The sequence below is a fragment of the Phaseolus vulgaris genome, unplaced genomic scaffold (assembly GCF_000499845.2).
Source record: "Phaseolus vulgaris cultivar G19833 unplaced genomic scaffold, P. vulgaris v2.0 scaffold_15, whole genome shotgun sequence".
Lineage (NCBI taxonomy): Eukaryota > Viridiplantae > Streptophyta > Magnoliopsida > Fabales > Fabaceae > Phaseolus > Phaseolus vulgaris.
This window is the reverse complement of record NW_027174084.1, coordinates 507,633-534,341: the sequence shown is the minus strand read 5'-3', so window position 1 is coordinate 534,341 and position 26,709 is coordinate 507,633. Positions and strand designations below refer to the sequence as shown.

Here is a 26,709-nt window from a genome sequence, read left to right as displayed (position 1 = left end):
TTTTATTATTAATAAATAGTTTCTAAATTGGTATCTAATTAGCTATCAAATACTAATAGTTAAAACTTTAGTAACTAATTAAATATCAATTTAGAGACTATTTATTAATAATAGAAAATATTTTAAGTATTAATAATTTGTTTAGTATTCAAAATAATATATAATTTGATTAATATAATGAATAATTATTTATTATTTTTAAAATTTATTTTTATTTAACGATTTTTTTGTTAGTATATATTTGTTAAGAGATTAAATTTATTTCATTTGCATGTAAATTGGGATTCATATGATGCTTAGAAATGAAATACTAGATATGAAAGACTATATAAACATTTGTTTGAGAAAGTTATCTTAGTATAATAGGTCGAATCCAGTTGGTTAATACGGTGATTATAATGAGGTGAGGTTTTTCATATCTAGTATACAATGAAATGTTCTCATCTCTAGTCGATGTCGAATGTCCAACAATTATTAATCTCCATCATGAAAATAATGCTTATCTTCTTACTTAAAATTTTGCTTATAGTAATAAGTCTTGGTCTCTTCTCTTGAAAGCTAAAGTTCTTAAATTAGAGTACCAGTTTATAATGATTTATAGATCCTTCTCTATTTGGTTTGGAATAAACAGTTTTATGACACTATTCTTGAACATACTTCTTTTATTGTTGGTATAGGTACTTTTATTAATTTTTGAAATGATAAATGGTGTTCCACTCCTTCTTTATCAATCATTGCAGGGGTACATGATGGTTTAGGGTTTAGGGTTTAGGGTTTTAGAATCTCATATATAGTTTCTCAATTCTGAACTGGTAGTGATTGGAGTATTCCCTTGCCATTACAACATATGTCTCATTCTTTTGAGCATATCATGATTAAGCAGGAATTGATGTTTGGTCATTAAAGATCTCACTTGTCTAATAGGTAATTTGTCTAAAAGTTCTATGCGAAATGATAAGTTTGATTCAACGTGCTTAAGTTTTTTGGTATTAATACTCGTAGTGGTAAAATTCTATCTCCTCTTCATGTTCGATGGGAGTTTCCTTCTCGAGGTTGAGTTAAAATAAACACTAATGGTGCTGTTAGAGGGTTCTCCTGGTTTTGCTACTTATGGTGGTATTTTCCGTGGGAGTATAGGGAAATTTATTGATGGTTTCTATGCATTTCCCGATGTTCATATTGCTTTGGTTGTTGAGTTTTATGAAGTTATACGTGCTATTGAACAAGCTCAAAAGATGAGTTTTACTAATTTATGGTTTGAATGTGATTTTGCCTTGGTTTGTGTTACATTTACTGATATGACTAATGTTCCTTGAATGTTTTGTAATAAGTAAAAAACTTGTCCTAACTACTGTGGGAAAATCATGTTTAGGGTTTCTCACATTTTTCGTGCATGTGTTGATAAACTCGCTAACTTAGGCTTTATTCATAGAGAGTATTTTCATTAGTATATAATAGGCTTCCATCTAGTCCTTTCTTAGAGTTCTTTATTAATAGGTGTAAATTACTTATGTATCATTTTTATTAATATATGAGTTTTGATCTAGTCCCCCATATTTTTTTGTATTTCCTTTTTTTTTATTAGTACTTTTTTCATGTACTAACATATGATTGTTGTTACTTGAGATGTTAGTCTAGTTGATACGACAAGTTTCATAATTTTTTCTTGCCTTTGTAATTCTTGTGTGGCATTTAAATAATAATTCATGACAATAACTTTTAACTATTTTTATTATTAGTTAAAATTTATTAAAATCATGAATTTAATCGAATAAAAAATGACACCTATAGATTTTGAAACCTTTTGATAAAGTTTCCATCAATTGAGATGAATAATTAGAAATAGTATTGCATTAAAAAAAGGTAAGAAGTTATTAGCTCATTTAACCAATTAAGGCATATACCAACGTTAATTGGTTAACACTTAAAGTGAGATGTTTTAAAAAAATATAAAGAGGTCATTTATTTGAAACAATAAATTTTTCTGGTTTAAAAATGGTATAATAAACCAACCAACTCACTCAACTTATCCTATTTGCATGCAATGATATATTGAAAATTTGTTTCACTATACAATCTCTAAATTGATGATATAGAAAAAAATATTTTTATTATTTCATTTTATACTGGAATAAGATTGTCAATGTGGACTAAATTTATTCAGTGATTTTCTTCTCTTCTCTTCTATTCTTTAGAGCTACTGATAGAAAGAAATATATTACTGGTACAAAAACATTGTATTACAAATCATATATAGCATCAAACACTAGGCCATAAAATGAACCAATGAGACTACACTGTTTTTGGTGATGAATCCTTATATATAAATTAGCCAAAGTACAGGGTGCACACTAAATACATTTGTGTGGATAAATGGTACATGGTTTATTCAATTTTACAAAACATTGGAAATGAGATTTCCATTCTAGTTATTATTATATATACATACAAGAAATGGCAAGAAAGAAAACATGTAGTGATATACAAAGTTGTATGATGAAGGACATCCTTGGAGGATTTTAATTTGCCTGTAGAATTCTCCCACGGTTTTCATCCTCATCACCTGCAAAATGTACAAAGACATCACAGATATGATATGTAGCAGAATGGTGCACATGTAATGCAATGATGGTGTTTTACCTTGTTGAGTTTGTGATGGCTCCTCATTCCCCAGCAATGAATTTACAGCTCCTCTCACCTTGTCCATCATGCCTGCATTACTAGAACTTCTGCTTGGACCCTGAAGTTGAGACGCAGTTCTTTCATTATCCATTCTCTCAAACCTGCTCAGTGAATAATCTTTGGTTGAAGCACCCTTTTGGGATGTGTTTTTCCCACTCATTGAAGCAGCTGAAAAGGATGAGGATTTTTGCAAGGGAGTCATAGTTCTGGTTTCATTTCCTTGTTCATATCTGTTCATCGAATTATTTCTGAGTGAAACACCCTTTTGTGCGTACTTTCCACCCAGTGAAGCAGAAGAAGATGATAAATCTTGCTTTGGAGACATAGTTTTGGCATCCTCCTCATATACAGACTTGTTCATCAAATAATTATCCATTGAAGCACCGTTTTGGGTTGTGTTCTTCCTACTCTGTGAAGCAGATAAGGAAGGTGAATTTAGCAGCCGAGATGATGAAGCAGATGCATTTTGGGAGGGCATGGTGTTGGCTGTAAGGGGATGTTTGGAAACTGCAGATTGAATTTTGGAGGATACAGAATTGGCTGCAAGCGACCCTCCAGCATAGACAGGTATCAGTTTGTCAGCTAAGGTTTCGGAGGCCTTGTTTGGAGACGATGTTCTTGTGGTTGCTATTGTTGTATCAAGTTGAGTCATTGACTTGAGGTTGTGATTGATAGAAGCACGTGGTTTTTCTCGATCTTGCTGCATTCCTAGTCTGATATTGTTGTGCAAAACATGCTTCTCAGAGATTACTGGATTTGCTCTTGGATGTTGCCTTGCATTTTCTTTGTATGCCTCAGGTGCCAGCTCTGATTCATACACTGAAAAATGTAAAGTTCACACGAGTTATAACACCAAATAAGGATGAAAAATGTAAAGAAGAGAAATGAACAAAGGGTTGAAGAGAAATTATTATATGATCGATCTTATTAACACTTTTCAACGAATTTATGATTGCATATATCATATAAGTATAAGAGAGGGCCATTCAATCTGAAACAATATAATAATTTGTTGAATGATGTGTATTAATTACTAGGAGCTCCAAGGTATTCAGGGTCTTCTTCTTCTTCCTCCTCGTCATCTTCTAACCTAGCACCCCAAGGGGGTGTGACATTCTCGTCCTCCATTCTTCTCTTGCTGAGGCTGTTGCAGAATTTCCTGGCTTTTTGCTTCACTTTGGTGAGAACTGATCTCTTCTGATAGAGGCCATGGTCTTCTTCTGCATCCTGTTGCTTCCACGGAGAGGAAGGGGAAGAGCAGTTCGAAGAGTAGGTTGGTGAGAACCTAGCAGAATCCCCTCCTGCACCTGGAATCACGGGAACTTAGAATATGATTTTGGAAGCAAATCCTTCCACTGAAATCAAACAACATAGAAAGAAAGAAAGGAGAAAAATAACAAGCATTTGATAGAGTTTATGACATGCGAAAGCATCCAACATCAACACTCAAATGCATGTTGTTTCATGGACCCTTTTGTTAGAAACTAGCTCATGTGACATAATTGAGCTGTGTCTAAAGCCATGATACATTGTTGAGTGTTGAGAACAGATTGAAGATTACCTCGGAGGACATGTTCCACGCTAGCCACGCTGGTAGGACTTCTTGCAATATCAATATGTTTGTAGGGACGTTCAGGCATTTTCTCTTCCTATTTTCCTTTGGATTTTGCAATTTGCCTCAGCTTTTTGAATGACCATGCTTTTATATTTCTTCTTCAATGGCCAACACAGAATTAAACATGGTAAAACGATTGGTTCCACGGTTCTTGCACACCAATTCTTACTTCTAAACCTCAAATTATCACTTACCTGATATAGGAAGTTGACCAGGCCAGCATCACAAAAATTGTTGGTGAAAACAACACCTTAACTCTCAAATCAAATTGATCAATTCATAATCTTACCCTTAGGGAAAACAAATAAAAATTTCAAATAAAGATTGAATTTTGAATAAACAGATTCATAAGGGTCTGCAATATTGAATCATTCTGCTGAAATTGTTGTGACATAATAACCATAATTGGTTGGTTGTGACATAAAAACTATATTATTAGTTGATGGAATTTAAATCTATTGATAGTTCTTTTATCAGTTTTTGAAATATAAAAAGTGGTGTGATTTATAAGTATTTTAAAATATATTATCTTTTTTTATAAAAAAATAATATTTTTGTAATTGTAGAATGGTGGTGAGAGAGGTAGAAGGTAGATAGTAGTAAAGGAAGGGAAAAGAAAACATAAAAAACCAAACCCATCAAAAACCCTTCTTCCTCACTCCTTTTCTCTCTCTTATCCAATCTGCCACCTTAAACTCAACAATGTCGTCCTTCGCGGCTTCTAACAAACTCAGCACCGCCATATTACCCTCACGCCGCAACAAACCCTCTCGATCTTCTTCCGTCAAATGCAACCTTTCACCTTCCAAACCCAACGATTCAAATCCCACTGCGCCTCCTCCGCCGCTTTTCAAAGCCATCGCCATCTCCTCCGCAGCCTCCATTCTCCTCCACTGCACCCCTCTCACCCCCTTCCTCTCTAACCCCCTTGCCGGTGGAGGTAACAGCGGTGGCGGCGGAGCAGGTGGGGATGGAGGATGGTTCGGCGGAAATGGAGGCGGCGGCGGAGACAACGGAGGGTTTTTTTCTAGAATGTTCGCTGCCATTGCCGACGAATCTCAGTCTCAGGAGTGGGATTCGCACGGCTTGCCCGCCAACATCGTTGTCCAGTTGAACAAAATGAGTGGGTTCAAGAAGTACAAGGTTTCCGAGATCATGTTCTTCGATCGGAACAGGAAAGTTAGAGTGGGCTCCGAGGATTCGTTCTTCGAGATGGTTTCGCTGAGGCCTGGTGGGGTTTACACGAAGGCGCAGCTTCAGAAGGAGCTAGAGACTCTCGCAACTTCCGGCATGTTTGAGAAGGTTGATTTGGAGGGTAAAACCAACCCTGATGGGTCAATTGGGGTTACCATTTCGTTCAGCGAGAGTACGTGGCAGTCTGCGGATGGGTTTCGCTGCATAAATGTGGGGTTGATGCAGCAGACAAAGCCTGTTGAGATGGATTCGGATATGACTGATAAGGAGAGGTTGGAGTACTATTTGAGTCAGGAGAGGGAATACAAGAGGAGAATCGATAGGGCGAGGCCTTGCCTCTTGCCGAGGTATGTGCACGATGAGATTCTTGACATGCTCAAGAGACAAGGCATGGTCAGTGCTAGGTTGCTACAAAGGATCAGGGACCGAGTGCAAAAATGGTACCATGATGAAGGTTATGCCTGTGCTCAGGTGGTTAATTTTGGGAATCTTAACACCAAGGAAGTTGTTTGTGAGGTTGTTGAAGGGGATATCACCAAATTGGATATTCAGTTCCAGGATAAGCTTGGCAATGTTGTTGAAGGGAACACTCAAGTGCCAGTGATACAAAGAGAGCTTCCTCGGCAGGTATATTTTGTAGGGTACAAGTATCTTGTGTTGTATTGGGGTTTTCTGGTTAATTAGGGTAGGTCATGAATGTCTGTTATCTTTGCAATTGATGTGTTTAGTGTGATCAGGAGCTACTTTACACGATTATTTTCTTGTATAGGATATAGTGTTGGAGATTTCACTTCAACTAATTATATACCAATTTAAAGTGTATAGGTAGGAGACAATCTTCACCATAAAAACCGGTTTTGTGAGATTGAAATAGACCTAAACCCAAATTCTAAGATGGTATATAAAATCTATCCTAGCTATTGTTGGTGGGCCTATCGAGCTGTTAATCCTCAACTTGAAGGGGGTGTTGGAAATTTCACGCTGACTAGCCATATTTTGTGAGATTAAAGTATATAAGTGGGATGGGCCCTTACTTTGTGAGATTGAGTTTTAAACCCAAATTCTAGTAGTTACTGTGTTATGTGATTACCTGTGTGTTCTGAGATTATTCTTTCTATTTGGTTTTGTGTTGTTCTATCTGTTCATTGGTTTGTGTTGCTAACTTGATGAATGTTTTTGCGATGGATTAACAGCTACGCCAAGGTTTCACTTTCAACATTGAAGCAGGGAAGCAAGCTTTAAGAAATGTGAACTCCCTTGCTTTGTTTTCAAATATTGAGGTGAATCCAAGGCCTGATGAGAAAAATGAAGGAGGTATAATTGTTGAAATTAAGCTAAAGGAGTTAGAACAGAAGTCGGCTGAAGTCAGTACTGAGTGGAGTATTGTCCCAGGACGAGGAGGGCATCCCACCCTGGTATTTATTTGTCTAAAAATATCAATTCTCTTTAACAACTGATGAATTATTTGTGTCCAATTAATTTTGTTTATTTTCTATTCAAATTTGTGTAGGCTTCGCTTCAGCCAGGTGGTACTGTTAGTTTTGAACATCGGAATCTGCAAGGACTGAATAGATCTGTTAATGGTTCTATAACAACTAGCAACTTCTTGAATCCTCAGGTAGGTGTCCTTGAGGCAGTCCTATGAGTTTCTTAATTTGATTCTGCCAATAGTTGTCTTGGTGATGTTGGCATTAGTATCACAATATGCTCCATTTATTCTGCTTCAGGATGATCTTGCATTTAAGCTAGAGTATGTGCATCCATATTTGGATGGTGTGTACTATTCACGTAACCGCACTCTCCGTGTAAGCTGCTTCAATAGCCGAAAGCTGAGTCCTGTGTTCACTGGGGGACCTGGTGTGGATGAAGTGCCCCCAATTTGGGTTGATCGTACTGGAGTTAAAGCTAATATCACAGAGGTAATTTCACTGGTTCTTTTTAATTATGCACTTTGGGTTGGCCATTTGGGCCAGTGGTAATTTTTTAATTAATTATATTGTGTTGTGTGCCTTGCAGAATTTCACACGTCAGAGTAAATTCACGTATGGACTTGTAATGGAAGAGATAACAACAAGAGATGAAAGTAGTCATATATGTTCAAATGGTCAAAGAGTATTACCTAGTGGAGGAATTAGTGCCGATGGACCTCCAACAACTCTCAGTGGTACTGGCATTGATCGCATGGCATTTTTACAGGCAAATATCACACGCGATAACACACGTTTTGTTAATGGAACTGTTGTTGGAGACAGAAATATGTTCCAGGTGACTCTCTACACTCAGTGCCTTTGTAATTATGCGCATACATTACAGCGTCCCATCAGTTTTGTAATTTTCGGAAACTTACAGTTATTTTTCTTACTTTATAGAAAACGTGATTTATATTGATCCAACCATTAAATTATAACTGTATATTACCTTGGGTGTCTGTCAAATTGTCAAAATTAGACAATTTTAAGTATTGAGGGCTCAGGTGGATCTTGTTTTTTTGGTTTTAAAAGTATATATTGTGTCAAATTAAGGTATATCAGTGGAGTATTAAATAACTTTAAATTAATGTAATATTTTTTTGTATGATTTATTTTTTTCTATCCAATTGTAGACTTGAGATAAAATTATCCAATAAAAAGTTATTAAAATAGTTGACCCCTTCCCATTTATATATGTGTGTGAAGATGCTCTTGGCATTTTGTTTTTGCCAAGATTGAGCTTGACATTGGTGGGGAAAAGGATGGCAGAGCGTATAATTTTATGTAGGTGCCATAGTATGTGTAAATGTGTTTCAAAACATTTTAGATTACATATTTTCTATTGTGTAAGTATGATTTGGCCTCTGTAAATTATTCCCTTTGACCTTGGAAACACCACACTACACTGACACATTCATGGAAACGGAATCTACTAGAGTAACTTCCTCGTAGATGTATCATGGGTGCAAATTAAATGACTTTTTTTAGTTGCTCTTCTTTGTACCTCTTTTTGTTTTTATGTATATATTTTTTTGATTGTTGACTTAATTTATTATGTGTCTGGTAGTGCTGTTTTTCATTGACCATTGGGTAAACTTGTCTTGCTAGGAACGAGTGAAAGAACAGATGGGTTAAGGATGTTCCAAGTTTTTCTTAAGTATAGCTAATCTCTGCTAACATGTTAGAGGATCATATCGAGGCTATGGTTATTAGGGGGCTTTTTTTTCTTGAAAACATTTTTTTACCAACAACCAAGCCTTATCCCCATAGTTTGGTGTTGGATATGTGGATAAATCAATGCCACTGAGTCCATCCATAACACATGTTCAGCCAAACCTTCTGGTGCAAGCCCGCAAAACTTGCTGTACCTTTAAGGACAAGATATTGGTGCTTTCTGAATTTCTGGATTTTGAACATGTTATGGCTATGTTTTCTGATAATGCATTGTTAAACATATGCAAACTACAGGTTGATCAAGGCCTTGGCATTGGCAGTCAATTCCCGTTTTTTAATCGTCACCAGCTAACTGTGACACGATTTGTCCAGTTGATGTCTGTGGAGGAAGGGGCTGGTAAACCACCACCACCAGTTCTTGTCCTCCATGGCCATTATGGTGGTTGTGTTGGTGATCTCCCCAGCTATGATGCCTTTACTCTCGGGGGTCCCTATTCTGTAAGGGGATACAACATGGGTGAGATTGGAGCGGCTAGAAACATCCTCGAGGTAGGAACGAGAAGAATGAACGCAATTTATGATTATCAATGTTGATTTTAGTTTTGTTAATAATCTATATACTATCCAGTACTTGGAGATTATGTTTAACCATCTGATTTGTTTTATTTCTGCAGCTTGCAGCAGAGTTACGGATCCCTATTAAAAGTACGCATGTGTATGCATTTGCAGAACACGGCAACGATCTGGGGAGTTCAAAGGGTGTGAAAGGGAATCCTACAGAAGTTTATAGGCGACTTGGTCATGGGTCATCTTATGGTCTTGGTGTGAAACTTGGTCTAGTGAGAGCAGAATATGCTGTTGATCACAACTCAGGAACTGGTGCATTATTTTTCCGTTTCGGAGAGAGGTTCTGAGGTGCAAATTAGTGACATTAGTATATTGCACAGCCGGCTTTCTTCCTTTGGTTAGTAGTGGTGGTGGGGTTTGGAGGTTATAGATACTCAGAAGTTACGTGTACTAGACCAGTAGACTTGGTGTTTTTGTTTGTTTTCCGTAAAATTGGTAGAGGGTTCTGTCAAATTATTACCATGGTGATATCTGTTATGGGTTGGATTTTATTTTTGCGGCTAGTCATCAATGCACAGTCCGTGAGAAAAAAATGGATCCTTATATTCTCTTAAATAAATATTATCTGTTAAATATGATTGGCAAGTTATATTTGAGGGTTTTTCTTGTGGTTTTAACTTTTAATCCCAGTTTACAAAAAAATGTTGATTTTTTATTTGTATTATATTTAAATTTTAGTTGAAGCAGGATAGATGTAAGAATAGTTTTCTTATTTTCAAACAATGTTCTGTCCATAAACAAATGGAGTATGATTTGTTATAAAAACCTCCAATCATTCTTAATATTTTTCTTTATATGTTCTTTTCTTCAATTTCTAGTGGTACCAATCTTCTTCATTGGGCTGTTTACAAATCTTTTCCACGAGTGCCCGAACTATTTAACATGAAATTTTAAAACTAGTCTTATTCCAACTCTTGTAATAGTTTCACTTATCTAATACGTCTGTACATTAAACTCAAAAGTCTAATCTGGTCTGTTCTTCACATCAGTATGGAAATATATCAGTAGGATAAATTGGTTGTTTATTAAGTTCAAACCTGTAAGATCACGGTTTATAAACCTATTACAAATTATTAGTATTAGAATGCTTGCTATATATATAGAAAAAGAAATGGAGCTAACGAGAATCCAGAACGAAGTGTATCCTTCAATTTTCTCTGGGTTGGTAAATGTTATTGTTTTTAAATATCCAAATAGTTTGTCAATGTTGCATGTTCGTCATGCTCCGTATAAATATTTTAGTTTACAAACCAAATTTATTTAATAATCCCTTTACATTTCTCTCGGTTTCACCTACACAAAGTACATCCATGATTGATCTTTTGGTGTTGTTATGTTTCCTCTACCCACCCAACTAACAATGAAACTAGAGAGAAATAAATAAACAATGGTGAACAACATATGCTCAGCAAGAATACCATTAAAACAGTGGAGGCCCTGGTGTTACACAGTCAATCTGGTGTTTGAAGTTCCCAATGGCCACCAGAGATATGGCTTTACATAATAAAGCCCTTGTCTTGTGCCAAGAATGAGAGGCAATGAATTTTGGCTTCTGCTCTTCAACCAAATGGAGGAACCTAATCCTTTTATGCTACAAGCCTAATTCCTTTTTCAACTGATTCAGAGTGGCTTCTATTTCATCGAGGTTATCCTCAACACTTTTGTTTCCCTTGCTGGCTTCACCAGGACTACTACTATTGCTTGGTGTCTCCCTCCCAGAAAAGTTGGAGGCATTTCCTCCATAAGGTGTCTTGTAATCATCATTTTTATCTGTAATATTGAGTTCTTTCTCAAGGAACTCAACAAATTCTTCTCCTATTTCCTGAAAGGAAAAATTTAAAATTTTATGATCCCCATTTAGGCCTTGTTCCCATGGCTCATGTACGCACATTATAATTAAAAAATAAACAGATGAAGATGTAAACAGGAAGTCTCACCGCCAATTCCTCCCATAGACTCTTTGGCTTTCCTTGTGAAGCAGCGTTTGCTTCCCAATTCCTGAATTCTTCTTGAAGATCCTTAAAGAAGTCCTCTGTAAAAACAAAATGGGACAGGTCTCAAACACTAAAGAGAAGGAAATTACAAAATTATGTTGCAATATACTGTAGACATACATCCCTTTTCCCTTGTTGATAGATTTATATGGGGCAATCAATGCCCTGGAGAACTTGTAATGAATACAGGCTAAACTTAGGGTCAACATGATCCATGATGTCTACCAGAGAGTATATATCTACCTATTGTTATTTGAACATCCCTCAAAAAATTACCTGCATCATTAGTATGTAGGACTATAAGAAGATTAAACCAAAAAGTAATTAACTTGATAAAATGACAGGACAAAAAGCACATAAAAAATATGAGTACTATATTTGTTTAAAAGTCTTTTTAATACCTACAAGAATTTGCTTTCTGTTGACTCCTCATTTATGGAAATGTGTAAGGTGTGGTTTCCATTTCCATAAACAATGGACCAAAAAGAGACAATTTTGTATATAACACAAGGACCACACTTGGCACATTTCCAAAAATGAGACCAAAAGGAGACCATTATCGCAAGACAGTTTTAGAGGGAAAATCAGCATTAGAGTTTTGATGAGTGTTTTGAAAAATTATCTCAGACAATTAAAGGGGAAAATTAGTATGAGAAGAGTGTGCAAGAATGAAAAGAAAACATAGAGCGCTGTGTGCTTAAAGTTTTAACTAGCATACATCTTGTATAACCAGAAAAAAAAAAAATCTCAATAGTACCTTCGTTAAAGTAAATACACTCTAGAAAACGAGAACATAATCAACCATGATCCAATATGCATCCTGGCAATATTTAACTGCAGAAAATTTAACAATGGTCTAATGACTACTAACTTCCCTGATATCTTTCAGTTGAGCAGTTTCTAAGTCAGAACTCTTTATGAGCCAAAAGCACTAAGCCACTTGTCATTCTTATAGAATAGTTAAGACGTACTTAAATGATCTTATAACTTCTTTTTGGATTTGTTTAGGCACTTAGTCTTATGGTTCTTGCTCGGGTAGTATTAGTGATCACTAATCAATGTAATTAATAATATAAATAGGAGGGTCAGATTAATGCATCATTCACAACATTAACTACTACCAGTAACACATTTCACTTTGGTACTTAGAGCTGTCATTTTCCTTTTCACTCTTATCTAATCCTAAATCTACAATCCTTTGATATGGTATTGAAACCGTATCATTCAACTTGAGATTATCTCCTTTCTGCTATTTTCATAAAAAGGAAAAAGATTGCAGATGTGCAAAAGCAGTAATATTAATAAACATGAAGAACGTATTCAAAAGTAAAGTCTTCTAGATAGATATTCAAACAAGATTGATTTGATCATCAATCTTTACCTAGTCCATAAAATTCTTCTTCAGGTTGTGCATTCCTAGTTTGGCTTCCTTGAGAAAAATCATAACCTCGACTTCCAGAATCATATCTTTTGCGAGAACTGGAATTTAGCAATGTATTGTATGCATGTTTTATCCTCATAAATTTCTCCTGTGCCTTCTCCTGTGAAAAAAAAAAACTCTAACATACATAAGTAAGCACTAAAGACTCCAATCTTCCAGGGGTTAATTATTAATACACAAAAGAGAGGTAATTCCTTTTCGTCCCAACTCTCTATCATAGCAAGAGGAGAAAATCAGAAGAGAAAGATAAAATCTTTCATTCCTTGATTTCCCTCTGTAACAGGGATCTAATATAAATATAGTTTGTTGTGCCTAACCAACAATAAAGAAAAAAAAGACAAATTTGCATACATCAGTGCTCCTTATTTGCTACTCATTAATTACATAATCTTCCATCCAATTGGGCTTCTCATAAATAATCTTGTTTGTTATGGTACTGTTCATCTTCTTCATGGATTGAATCCGTGCCTTCTTGGGTCCCCTCCACATGAATCGTATAAAAAACACAGAACCTAAATCTATCCAAAGTGAAGTATTCAGCTAGGAAAGAGGATCCCCCACCCCAGAACCTAAACATTAGAGAAAATTCAAATCGATTAACATCCTGATGAAGGTAAACACCCTAATTGTCAAAAGCTTCCCCAAATTACAAGCAATGTCTATGTTTCTTTATCACAGATAATACGGGGAAAAATATCTACTTTTGCAGTTAACTTTCGATACTAAACAGAATAACAAACCAACAATTGTCAAATCTCTTGATCTCTGACCTGCTTATTTACCTTAACATTTTCAAAACTAATTTTCAAATCCACCCCTATTGAGAGAACAACAACACTAATTAGGGTTAAACAAAATAATAACCTCTTTATTGACATCAGGATGATACTTAAGAGCAAGTTTCCGATACGCCCTTTTGATTTCGTGGACAGTTGCAGATGGAGACACACCCAGAACTTCGTACGGAGACTCGCCACGCCTTGCTCTCACCACCATGATTCTTTTGCCCCATCTTTCTTTCTTCTGGTGCTTCCACTGTGAATGGTGAAAACGAGTTGCATAGCTAATTTTAGAAGTGGGTATGCAAAAAGTTGATGGAAGAGATCTGAGAGAAAGGTGAGTGTTGGCAAAACAAAGAAAGGGGTTCGCAGTGAGAGGGAGAGTTGTTGTCATTCCATGCATCTTATCTCCAAAGCTTTGTTCTCTCATCCCTCCTTTGACTCTCATTCATAGGATTCTTCAAATCAACCTTTTCAAACACCACCATCACTCTCTTATCACCCAATGTCCCAAACTTTGGATTCAAACTTCTTTTAACTTCCTTAACCACCCACAACATAAAATCAAAATTAAATCCTCATTCTTAATTTGTTTAGAAAATAAATTTTAGATGAAAAATAATAAATTTAAAATAATTTTATGATCTCATTTTGGCCTTTAAATTACTTATTATTCAACCTATTTTTATGCATGGGTGATACATCAAACAAGATCCATTTAAAAGTTAAAAATATCAACAATTAACAATTCAAATTATTTTGTAAAATTCATCAATCATCTACAATATGTTCTTGTGTTCGTTTTGAAAACGAATATAATACATTTACATATGCCTGTGCCCTTATGAATTAACCGTCTTTAAAAATAAAATCCAACGATATGCATTTAATCCACACCACATATCAGTATTTTTAACAATAAATTGTAAATATCCCATTATATTTAAAATTGATTGAAGAAATGTAAGGACTAATAAAAAATAATTAAAAATATCAAGTAGGCAACTAATCAAAGACAAACTATTAGATTTTTGATATAAAAATCTACAAGGCATATTATATATAATGAAGAAAATACATAATTATATGGGAAAAATAAATATGAAAAATTTCCGACGTAAAAAAAAAATAAGAATATGTTATCACCCTTTATAAATTGGAATTTGAAATATTTCCTAATAACTTACTCGAGCATTTAATTTTGTAGGGAAATTTATTTCTTATGTTATATACAAAATTGATTCTTGAGTAGATATTAAACTTACTAAACAAATTTCTAATATATTTTATTTTGTGAATAATAAACAAAACTTTTACATGTTGTTACATTTGTAGATGGGCTTTCATATTTTGGGCCTAAGCTTGGGTATAACCTGCTACGAGCGATTTTTCTTCACATACAAGAAGTGGAATTATAATTTTATCCTTTTTTTCATTGAACACCTCCAGCGTTGTCATCGTCACAGCACCTTCCACGTCTAGCGTTGTCGTTGTAGCAGCCTTTTACCTTCATTGTCTAAGTAGAAAAAAATCGTATTTTAAATTCTAAAATTCAGAATATTTGAGTTGTATAATTCTGAATAAAATACATTTTAAATTGTATAATTTGAAATATGATGTATTTTTAATTTTAAAATTCGGAATACATTGTGAAATGATTTTTTGTCTTCTAGATTTCTTATTCTGGAAACACTCTTTGCTTACGGATCCTTTATTCTGAAAATACTTTTTCTTATGGAACCTCTATTCTGGAATCACATAAAAGTGTGAAAAAATAATTTCGGTATTTTAGAGAATGTAGGGGTACAGAAAGAAATATGTAGGGGTGCAGGAAGAAGAAGCCCAACAAAAAAGTCAACTATAAGTTAATGGGCCCATAACAAACAAAGCTTATATGAGTGAAAGCAGAGTAGTATTGGAACATCCAAAATCGCTTTGGAGAAGTTCTTCTAGCAATGTTGAGAAAGTGGTGCCACGTATGATAAAGAAAAGTGATTGTAAGCTGAGGCTGTGGTGAGGATTGCAGCAATGGCCACTGGTTTTGCATTTTCCTTAATCTCATCTTCCCCACACACTGCAACTTTCCTCTCTTCTTCTTCTTCTTCTTCTTCTCTTCTCTCATACCTCCCTCTCAGAACAACCACTCTTCCATCTCTCTCATCCACCTCCCCCATCACAACCCCATTCAAAAAATCCATCCTTTTCCACAACCCACTCCGACCCATTATTCTCCCTCCTCCTGCCGCGGCGGAAGATGTTATCTCTACGGCAGAAACCGCGGCGGATGCTGTGGAGAAGTTGTACCCAACCACCGATAAAGGGGTGGCCACAGTCGTCTCCGCTCTTTTCTTTTTGGCTTTCCTTGGCCTATCCGCCATCACCATTGGGGTAAGTAAAATTTCTGTAGAACAAAAAAAGACCCTAATTTGTTTGAAGTGAGGTAGTTATGTTCTGAAATCTGAAAGAGTGTATTGTGTGTTGTGTTGCATTGCAGGTAATTTACTTAGCAGTGGTGGATTTCCTGCAAAAGAGAGAAAAAGAGAAGTTTGAGAAAGAAGAAGCGAGTAAGAAGGGGAAGAAGAAGAAAAAGAAAGTGGTGGGAAGAGCCAGAGCTGGACCAAGAGGATTTGGGCAAAAGTTTGTTGAAGAAGAGAAGGATGATTAGGATAAGATACCAAACACCACACAGTGAAAACCATTTCAGGTCATCTTTCATTGCATTCACTTTCACATTTTTAAGTCTTCACACTGTGATTTTCAGTTCCAAAACAAACATGTTTTTGACTGCGGATAGCGAATAATTTACGTTGTTGTCGGAATTAGTTAAAGAAATTCATTGCAACATGCCTTTTGAGGAAGTGTTGGATTGGATTGGCCTTTCATTTGTCCTTCTTGTTCATTATTATTCACTTTTATTATAATTTAATTTGATGAGGATAAGTAGTGGATACTATTTTATTTATTTATTTTATGAGACGACCACGTAGAAATTTACCTTCTGCCAAATTATAACATGTAGAAAGGAGAACTTTGAGCTTTTTTTTAATGGAGGGTGGGGATATAATGTTTTGAAAAAAATAAAAATCTGCACCTTTTGCCGAAGGGTATTTTGGAATTAAAAGACTTATGGAGGTGTAGGAAGAAAATATGGAGGTTGAGGAAGAAATTGCATAAGTTGTTTCTGTAACAGGGACCAATTGATTTGGGCTTTGAAACACAAAAGGTGTTTTTCCAACTGAGAAAGTTGCATAGTAGACACCATCAAAACATTTTCTTGTTTATCATTCTTTTCTAGATAAAAAATCATTAAAGTTTTGAAAGCAAGTGATGCCATATCCTAATTCTATTATTACATGACAAATAATAAATTAAAAAAAGGTTTGGTTAGAAATATAAAACTTTTATATAAGGTGTAGTTTGTCACTGTATATTCTTTATAAAAACAAAGAATGTATGTTAACATGCTTTTATAAGATTTGTCAATATATATTCAATTATTTTTTTAAAAAGATAGGACAATTTTGTTTTTTATAAAATTTTTTAAAATTGGTTGTAACATTGTTTTACAAATTATGTGTTTACTATATTGTTACTATAAATTGTTTTATACCTTTTTATTTTTAATTTATAGTTATTAAGGTTAGCTTTTAATCGAGCTAACTCAACATAAATATTTTAGAAAAACTTAAACAAAATAACAGGATCAAAATAAAATAAAATTACAAGATCCAAAAGTAAGAAGAAGGAAAACTACAAAGAGCAAAAATAAAATATGACTATATTGCAAAAGCTAGAGACATAATGAAGTATTCAATTTACTTTTAATAAATTATTATATATAGCAGTTATTATAATATTAGAACATGCTATGTACTTTTGTTTCTATAAATTATACTCTAATGATTTAAATTTTTTAGAGCAAACAACTAATGTAATCCTTCAAAGACTCGTTTACAATTAACTTAGATATTAATTTTTTTAACATTGAAAATGTATAAAAAAAAAGTGTTAATTTGATTTATATAATAAACCAATGGAATGATTATCTTGATGTCATTCGACTGATTTAATTAATATCATGAAATTTTTATTTCAAATCAACACAACTTAAAAAACACTAAACAACAGTTTAATTTACTATTATAAAAAATATGACTAATTACTGGTTTAAAAATAAGCTATGTCACATAAAACAAAGTGAGGGAGAGAGGGACAGGGAGAGGTTTTAAAATTATCAGTTAAATGTTGTTAAATGTTTGTAGCATAAAATTATGAAATAGACATAAACATTTTCTTCATTTCATTTCTTATATATTTGAATCAAATATAGTTAGAGTAGTAACATTTAAGGTGATTATATCTAAGGATAATTATTTATTTATAATGTTCTTCAGTGAATTTTTACTTTTGTTTATGAAGATGTCCCATATTCATCTTAACCTTAAACTTATTGTACCCTAAACAACATAAAAGTGATCATTATTATTTATAAAAAAATATATGTATTTTTTATAACAATAAAAAAGTTAAGTTAAAAATAATATGAAGAATATAATCGAAACATATATTACATATTATAATAATAATAATAATAGTAGTTGAAAACTTTTGACATAACTTTACACTATTAATGTTAATGTTGTGATTTATGAAGTTTTCTTAAATAACGTGTATAAAAAAATATTTGCTGAATTTATAATATTTTTAACATGAATCTAACACAATTTAAAAAAAAAAGAAATATATTAATTTTCTAAAAATTTAAATTTATGGTATAATTTTTTATTATGATTATAAAAATAAATAACAAATCTTTTTGAACCAGGCATGAAAAAAAAAATTTATGTTAAAAAAACTGAAACATACTTAGTAAACATAAATCTTTATTGTCAGTTTATATAATTCATAATTATATAATATATAGATTCATATATCTGTGTCCTACATTTTAGTAATTATATGTATCTCCGTAGTATCATATTAATGTCTATGTCAGTATTTGTGCTACGTGATATCGAAACTTTCGTTAAGAGTCATTATTATACGAGATTAGTTTCCACTCAATAAATTAAAAAAAAAAAACGTAACCAAAAAATAATAATAATTTAAGAAATTCAAATTTAAATACACAAAAAATGTTAATAACTTTACACTATTAATGTTAATGTTGTGATTTATGAAGTTTTCTTAAATAACGTGTATAAAAAAATATTTGCTGAATTTATAACAATTTTAACATGAATCTAACACAATTTTAAAAAAGAGAAATATATTAATTTTCTAAAAACTTAAATTTATGGTATAATTTTTTATTATGATTATAAAAATAAATAAACAAATCTTTTTGAACCAGGCATGAAAAAAAAAATCATGTTAAAAATACTGAAACATACTTAGTAAACATAAATCTTTATTGTCAGTTTATATAATTCATAATTATATAATATATAGATTCATATATCCGTGTCCTACATTTTAGTAATTATATGTATCTCCGTAGTATCATATTAATGTCTATGTCAGTATTTGTGCTACGTGATATCGAAACTTTCGTTAAGAGTCATTATTATACGAGATTAGTTTCCACTCAATAAATTAAGAAAAAAAATAACGTAACCAAAAAATAATAATAACTTAAGAAATTCAAATTTAAATACACAAAAAATGAAAAAGATAACATTTTATGTGACACATTAAAAGATTATAATAAATAGTAAACTTTAAATTGAAGTTTATTATGCTATTTAAATTGGTGAGGTGTGGCTGCAGTGATACAGAATAGACCGAGGGGTTATATTGCTATATATTCATAGGTTTCATCTCATGAGATCAAAATATTAGGTTGTTTTGTTTTATCATGTTTGGTGAGATTAGTTATTGCGGATGCAATGAACATGTGGCTAAACCATTAATGGTTTTACGCATTCTATGAATATGTAAAATTAATATATCAGAAATTTAGAAAGTGGCAAAAAACAACTACTTTTTAATTTAAAATATATATTGATACGTCACAATGACATTGACTTAAATTAAAAGTATAAATAAATGATAATTTTGTTTTTCAAATCATCTACAACAAATTCCATGATTACAGAAAATGTTATAAGCTGAATTAGTCCCCTTAAAAAATTATATAGAAGACCATTGGATTGCTGAAAATAGTGAAATGAGAATCTAAGAAAGTGGCTATTTAATATTCCAGTCCACAGGTTTAGTCCGCTGATTAAAAGAGAATCAAAAATTAATTTACATCTTAATATAATAATAACCTTTGTACATTAATTAATGTTAATTATATTTTAAAAAATGCATTATTGTATTATAATCGCCCTTGTACACAATGATCTAGAATAAAACCTTGCTTGAAGTGGTCAATGATTTACTCAACACGTGTAACTTCGCTCTGGAAATTAATATTAAGATCAATAAGAGACAGAGTTAATCATATTGATTTGTTCTAAAATTTTGAATTACTTCAAAAAATTCAAATCTAAATAATAATAATAATAATAATAATATCATTATTATTTAAAACAATCTCGTTCAGTTTATTATTAGTAAATATTAGAATTTTCATTATTCGTTATTAATTTTGCGTCGTTTTTACTTAGTCCACATGTGTCGTTGACTTTTATTTGAAACGGTGAAGAATTTTGATACTAAACGCAACCGAAAACGCTTCATAACATCAAATTAAGAGTAAAATAGTTGAGAAAAGTATCAAAGTAAATGAGAAATGTAAACGTTAAAGTATAAAAATCATTATATGTATTTAAAAAAGTAAAAATGATTATATATGATTGTAGTTGAGAAAATTGATAGTGTATTAGTATATATTATGATTATTATTGTTGTGATTGGCATGTTAAGAAAAATAATTTGATTGTTAGCGAGAGAATGTGTGCATGAATGAAGGTGAATTATGGAAATGAAGTTGATGAGTTTGTTTGGTGTAAAGTAATCACCTAACTAATCATTTCACATTCACTATTTTCAAAACCTAAATCCAAAATCCAAAATCAAATTCGGCTTCTCTTCTAAATGTTTTTTAAAATCTCAGAGATAATATTAAATAATAAAAAAATACTCCATATAATATAGTATATATATGTAAAAGAATAAAATAAAATAAAATAAAATATTTAGCATGTGATAAAAGGATCGAGAATTATGTTTCCGTGAGTGAGTGGCTTAGGTTGGTGCCCCTCACGGTCTTGTCAGCTCTGACGCCCACTTCAATAATGAATTAATATATTTATTTTAATTATTTTTAAATAATTCTGTTCCAAGTTGAAATACGAGGAGTAAGATTTATTAATTTGTTTATAGTTTATTGAAATTAAAAATGAAGTAAAAGAATGAACTAAGAAAAAGAGAAAATAGAAATTAGGGTGAATTTTCCAGCACAGGTAGTGTTGGGCATGAGAAGAGACGCGTTGGTGTGAGTCTTTAAAAGGAGGTGATAAGCAACGCGCTCAATTGGTAATTCGAAGTTAATTTCCTCTCTCAACTTTTCCCTCGTCAGCACCGCAAAAACATGAGCTCCGACGCCACGTCGTATTGGTGTTACAGCTGCACGCGCTTCGTTCACATCCAGGAACACCACGACGTCGTTTGCCCGCGCTGCCAGGGCGGGTTCGTCGAGAAGGTCCAGGCCGGCCACTCGCCGGCAGTCTCTCTCATCGCTGACGGCGCGTCTAGAAGGCAGGGTTTCCGCCGCCGCCGCCGCAACGCTGGGAGTCACTCGCCGTTCAACCCGGTCATCGTGCTCCGGGGGCCGGGGGAGGACGAGGAGAGCAGTTTTGAGTTATACTACGACGGCGACGACGGCGCGGGGCTCCGGCCACTGCCCTCGACGATGTCGGAGTTTTTGCTCGGATCGGGGTTCGATCGGTTGCTGGAGCAGGTTTCGCAGATCGAGATCAACGGCTTCGGGAGGGCGGAGAATCCGCCGGCGTCAAAGGCGGCGATAGAGTCAATGCCGACGGTGCAAATCACTGAGTCTCAGGTCGTGACAGAGACGCACTGCGCCGTGTGCAAAGAGCCCTTCGAGCTGGGCGCGCTGGCGCGTGAGATGCCGTGCAAGCACCTCTACCACTCCGATTGCATTCTCCCGTGGCTCTCGATGCGAAACTCGTGCCCGGTGTGCCGCCACGAGTTACCGTCGGAGCAAGCGCCGTCGGAGAGCAGAGTTGCCGGGCAGATCGAGGAGGAAGCGGTGGGGTTGACCATATGGAGGCTGCCCGGCGGCGGATTCGCCGTGGGTAGGTTCGCTGGCGAGAGCCACTTGCCGGTGGTGTACACGGAGATGGAGAGTGGTGGAAATTCGAGCGAAGGTTCTAGAAGAATTTCTCTGTCGGTTGGAAGCGCGAGAGTTAGGGAAAGTCGTGGTGGATTTGGCAGAATGTTCCGGAATTGGTTTGGCAGAATTGGGGCTTTAACTAGAAGTCGCAGCCTTTCAACTTCGCTCTTCAGTAGGAGACGAAGTAGCACGAGAACCTGAGTTTTGGAAAATTGATTTGGATGATGGAGTTGTATTTTGAAAGAAAGCTTTCAAATTTCAAATTTCAGTTGAGAATTGAGATTCTTACTGTAAATAGGCATAGAAGTGGGTACTATGTAGTTAGAAGTCTCTCTGTCGGGTTTATTCTTTCTCCAGAAATTATCACCGAAGGGGAGTCCAGAGAAAGATTGTTCTTGCTGCCCAACACACCATTGGGAAAGAAAGCCACCCTTAATTACTTCATTTGTTTAATGTTCATATGTTTTTGTCTCATTCTTTGTAAGCATTGTTTTTGGTTCAATTCACGTATGTTTTCCCCATCCGAAGTGTGGCACACAGCAGAATGATTATGATTAATTAATATTGTTCTTATTGGTCTGAGTTATTCCAAATTCAGCGGAACAAACTGTCCATGTGCACAACATCATTCATTTTATTCTCGGAGGTAAGCTTTGGTCGGAGATGATTATTGGAGTTATGGAAATGTTGGGTTGAAGATGAGGATGATGATGATGACACCTTGCATACTCACGCCATTCATGATCCAACTCCTTTTTCCTTTCCCCTTTGTTTTTTCACTCCTTAATCATGGACCTAGTTGTCAAAAGATAAAGGTTATTTTTCCTTTCTTTACTTTACTCTTTAGGCTATGATATGTGTATGGATTTGCCGAATCCATAAGCATTCTACATAGTTCACCACATAATTGAATTTTATACACTAAAATTGATTTTTGTGTGTTATTACAAGATATTGAGAACTTTTTGCAAAAGGATGGGGTTAAACATTTTTCACTAATTGTACTCTTGGGTTTGAATCTGACAACTGTCTCGCACTTCAACTTGTGTAGTCAATTCTAAATTTTGGCACGCCTAGTTCAGGCTTCGGCCAACTAAAGTTGAAGCTTTCTCTATCACTACACTTTGTCCTTGTTTTTGGCAAACACTATTTTCCCACATTTGACCCACAAAGCAAAATTAATTTTTTAAAAACAAAAAAACTTGACCTCATCATACAACTCACATAAGTTATGATCTTTCTCTCTCACTCAATTACTATGAAGGTATTACATGAAGGAGAAATGTCCCTAATCCATAAACCAGTTGACTTCTTAAACCGGTTTATAATGTGAAAAAGAGGATCGTTTATTTTATTTATTTTTCAAGCCATGATCTTGCATCGAATGTGAAAAATAATAATGATAATAATAAAATGAATATGAATATGAACAGATAGGCAAAATATTGGTTGTTCGCAGCCACGTGGGACTAAGTCAATGTGGACTTGGCCTACTAAGAGAAGGGCAATTTCAAAGAAATAATGCAGAAGGACGTGAGGGGCAGGGTGTTTGTTGTTTGAGAATTTCTTTTTTAATGTCTGAAACATTATGTGACGAAGTAAAATTCACTTAAGTTTAAATCAAATTTTATAAAGGGTCTTATAATACTTTTGTATTAAAGATGCTTTTAGCTTGATTAGGAGAAAGTAGTTCTATCTTCTAATGTTCTCAAAGGTGTGAAGGAACAAACAAACTTCCGAGGTAAGACTCGAATCTACATGGAAAAGAAATGGATGTGCCAGAGGCCTTAATTGGACCTGCGAAACTACTAGGCTTTTTCTTTCTGACCCCACAATTTCTAACTATATAAATTCATAATTTTTAAAATAATCATTTAATTTTTTTTTATAAAAGTGACTTTTGAATTATTTGTTTCAAAAGTCTTTTCCTTACTAGTAGTTACTACTTGTCAAAATAATGTTTCAGAAGAATTTTGAAATAATAAAAATTCGGTTGGCAAAAGGATAAGTATTAAGATAAGCAAGTAGGATGTTTTATGTTAATTTGGAGATAATTTTAAGAAAATACTAGTGAAAAGAAATTTCAAGATTTCAATGGAAATTTTTGTAAAGAATTGAAATATATAATTGTTTATTGAATTTTGCTTGGTTGAAATATCAGGGGTGAGAAGCATTTAGAAGTTTCAATTGTGCAAATATTTCAGATGTGTAAGTTCTATTACTGTTCATTGAGTAATTACTTCCAAACACTGATGATGTTCAAGTAAATTATATATATAGTGAATGCTTAGAAAAGAGAGAACACCTTGAGAAAAAAAAACCTACATATTTATGATTGTGTGAGGAAATGAGTAATGATTCAGTTATGGAAATATAGTTTGTAGATCGGATTAGATTTTGGGAGAATAGATGGAAGAGTGTGATACTTTTTAAACATAGGTTTTTTAGATTGTATAACAACATAATATCAAAAAAAGGCAATGGTGGGAAAGTTAGGAAGAGATATTGACAACGTTTGGATATAGAAGTTGATGGTGTAAATATCACTTTATGAGCGAGTTTTATAAGATTGAGTTAAACTTAAAATTCAGTTAAACTTAAAATCGAATTCTTAATATAATATTAATCATTTAGAGTCTATCATAATAAGAATTTATTGGATTTATGAAGTCATCCGTTATTAAACCATTTATAAATATATAGTTTCAAAATATATAGGGGTTTAAATGTTCTTTTTGTTCACATGTTTTGTGTATCACCTTATATGGTTGTGTTTGGTTCTTCTCAGAGTGTTTAGTAAGTTCATATGTTTTTCTGTGTCTTATTTTTTGCTATTGAAACAAACAAATTAAATTTTTTTTAGGTAATTTTTATAATAGGATTAAAGTATTCTAAAATAATCTAATTTATTTATTTTTTATTTTTCAATTAAAAAAATAGTTACATTATTCTTCATAACTATAATCTAAATCACTTCTCTTTGTTAGATTAGATTTAAACAATGATCTTTTGTTAGATTTAAACAATGAAAAAAATTAAGATAACAATAATATAATATATTTGGAATCTTAAAAATAGTGTAATATTTAAGAATATAGAAATTGATGAAAGCGAAATCTTTAGATTGATACAACAAGAAAAGCGAGCACCAATAACTAATAAAGTTACAAAAAGCTCTTTGCTTTCCCTCTTTATTCCTTTGTTTGAACCAAACAATCTCTATCAATTTTTTCATTCACATAAATTTAGTGTGTTGTTTTAACAATTTTAATAACTTCGTTCAATTTCTTTTTCATATATATATATATATATATATATATATATATATATTTCCCCCAATGGTAATTTCTTTAGTGTTTTTTTTCTGCATTAATATTAGTTTTCTTTTTATAAAAAATATATAAAACATTGCATTAATAAAGACTCATGATATAGAGATTTGCACCCACTTATATACAATGAAAGACTCTAATCTATAGTCGATGTGGGATCTCTAACACATTATGTTTGGATGCTCTCATGTTATAGTAACTAATATTACAATGTAATGTTATGAAAAAAAATGATACAAAATAATATAGAAAGATTCATTATTTCTTTTTTATAAGTGAGATTTCTATATTTCAAAATAAATAAAAAATATTCCAATTCTTCTACATAAATACAAAAAGTGACTTTCTCATAACATAACTTATTTTCCTCCATAAACAATATTCATACCCTAGTCCTTTTCCCACTTTAGAAAAAAAGTAATATAAACTCCTTGTATTTAATAAACTGATAAACCCCTATCTTTCTTAAATACACATTACTAAACATACTCATGTATATTTTTCATAAAATGACGCTGGTTTCTTATTTTATTTATATATTTTAAAAATTTTCTGTATATAAGATTTTTTTAATATTTATACTTTAAAGTTTTAATTTAATTTTTGAAACTTTTTTATTTAAGTTTTACTTAATATAATATTTTTAAATAAAATAAGGAAATAGAGTGTCATTTTATTAAAAATAAAGAAAGGTGAGTGACATTTATTAAAAAATTATAAAGAAGTTGAATATTTATTTAAAATTAGAAAGAGTGTAAATATCACTTTATTATAAATATAAGACAAGTAAATGTTTATTTTAAAATTAGAGGGTAAGTGAGTGTTATTTAATTTTAAGAAAACGTAATTGCAATTTCCCTAATTTTTAAAAAAAGTAATCATTTATTAAAATGAAAATCTAAAAAAAATATTTTCAACGTTTCTTAATAATTATATAATATAAAAATATTTTTTAGGATAAACTATTAGACAGATGATATTTTTTTGTATATACACTACTACAAGAAATCATAAAATAGAAATTAATTTTAGAAATAAAAAATAATTAGTTGTTATAGTGACTAAATTAGATATCATTTTAATGACTAAATAATTTTTTGGTTTCTAAATTGGTATCTAATTAGCAACCAATGTTTTTTCTAACAAATTTATAATCTAAATAATTGGTAGTTAAAACCTTGGTGGCTAATTAGATTCCAATTTAAAAATTATTTAACAATAATAAAAACTAATTTAAAAACTTTTTTTTTAAGTTTCTAAAATGGTCTCTAATTTAGTTACTATTGTAACTAATTATTTTGGTCTCTAAAAATTAGTTTTTATTTGATAATTTTTTTATAGGGATATTTATTAATTAGGTCATAATTCTTCATTTTTGAATTTATGAATTATTTACTTAATCTAATTCTAAGTGGGTATTATAAATAAAACTCAATTGAATCTAATGACTCAACCCAACCTAAAAAAATAAAATAAAAATATAATTAGATTGAAGGAGTTTTTGGGTTGGGTATAACTATTTACATACCAATGGCTAAACCGGAATCTTGATCTTACATGAAAATAAAATAAAATAATCCATTTAATACACAAATTA

General features: G+C 32.7%; 5 protein-coding genes across 7 annotated transcripts; 3 read left to right on the top strand and 2 right to left on the bottom strand.

Moving 5' to 3' along the window:
- Positions 1-2,221: 2,221 nt before the first annotated feature.
- Positions 2,222-4,360, bottom strand: LOC137817024 (low-temperature-induced 65 kDa protein-like). 2 transcript variants are annotated; one of them, XM_068620232.1, is made up of 4 exons: positions 4,244-4,357; positions 3,717-3,989; positions 2,641-3,501; positions 2,222-2,563 (listed from the first exon to the last, which is right to left on the bottom strand). In XM_068620232.1, exons 1-4 carry the CDS (start codon positions 4,320-4,322, stop codon positions 2,520-2,522), a joined length of 1,257 nt encoding a protein of 418 aa, XP_068476333.1. In that variant the 5' UTR covers positions 4,323-4,357; the 3' UTR covers positions 2,222-2,519. The 2 variants fall into 2 exon arrangements, with proteins under 2 accessions (XP_068476333.1, XP_068476334.1); XM_068620233.1 differs by having other exon boundaries at positions 2,238-2,563; positions 3,717-3,983; positions 4,244-4,360.
- A 506-nt stretch (positions 4,361-4,866) lies between these two features.
- LOC137817022 (protein TOC75-3, chloroplastic) lies at positions 4,867-9,857 on the top strand. Its single transcript, XM_068620231.1, has 7 exons — positions 4,867-6,118; positions 6,685-6,906; positions 7,002-7,109; positions 7,219-7,410; positions 7,508-7,756; positions 8,929-9,183; positions 9,309-9,857. The coding sequence occupies exons 1-7, from the start codon at positions 5,000-5,002 to the stop codon at positions 9,546-9,548; spliced, it is 2,385 nt and encodes a 794-aa protein (XP_068476332.1). The 5' UTR covers positions 4,867-4,999; the 3' UTR covers positions 9,549-9,857.
- A 522-nt stretch (positions 9,858-10,379) lies between these two features.
- LOC137817021 (uncharacterized) lies at positions 10,380-14,015 on the bottom strand. 2 transcript variants are annotated; one of them, XM_068620229.1, is made up of 5 exons: positions 13,561-14,005; positions 12,637-12,796; positions 11,499-11,531; positions 11,199-11,293; positions 10,380-11,083 (listed from the first exon to the last, which is right to left on the bottom strand). In XM_068620229.1, exons 1-5 carry the CDS (start codon positions 13,921-13,923, stop codon positions 10,853-10,855), a joined length of 882 nt encoding a protein of 293 aa, XP_068476330.1. In that variant the 5' UTR covers positions 13,924-14,005; the 3' UTR covers positions 10,380-10,852. The 2 variants fall into 2 exon arrangements, with proteins under 2 accessions (XP_068476330.1, XP_068476331.1); XM_068620230.1 differs by lacking the exon at positions 11,499-11,531 and having other exon boundaries at positions 13,561-14,015.
- A 1,354-nt stretch (positions 14,016-15,369) lies between these two features.
- On the top strand, positions 15,370-16,415 carry LOC137817060 (uncharacterized). The gene is made up of 2 exons (XM_068620285.1): positions 15,370-15,863; positions 15,970-16,415. The coding sequence occupies exons 1-2, from the start codon at positions 15,504-15,506 to the stop codon at positions 16,138-16,140; spliced, it is 531 nt and encodes a 176-aa protein (XP_068476386.1). The 5' UTR covers positions 15,370-15,503; the 3' UTR covers positions 16,141-16,415.
- Positions 16,416-20,872: 4,457 nt separating this feature from the next.
- LOC137816989 (E3 ubiquitin-protein ligase RDUF2) lies at positions 20,873-22,301 on the top strand. The gene has a single exon (XM_068620180.1). The coding sequence runs from the start codon at positions 21,016-21,018 to the stop codon at positions 21,979-21,981; it is 966 nt and encodes a 321-aa protein (XP_068476281.1). The 5' UTR covers positions 20,873-21,015; the 3' UTR covers positions 21,982-22,301.
- The last annotated feature ends 4,408 nt before the right edge of the window (positions 22,302-26,709 follow it).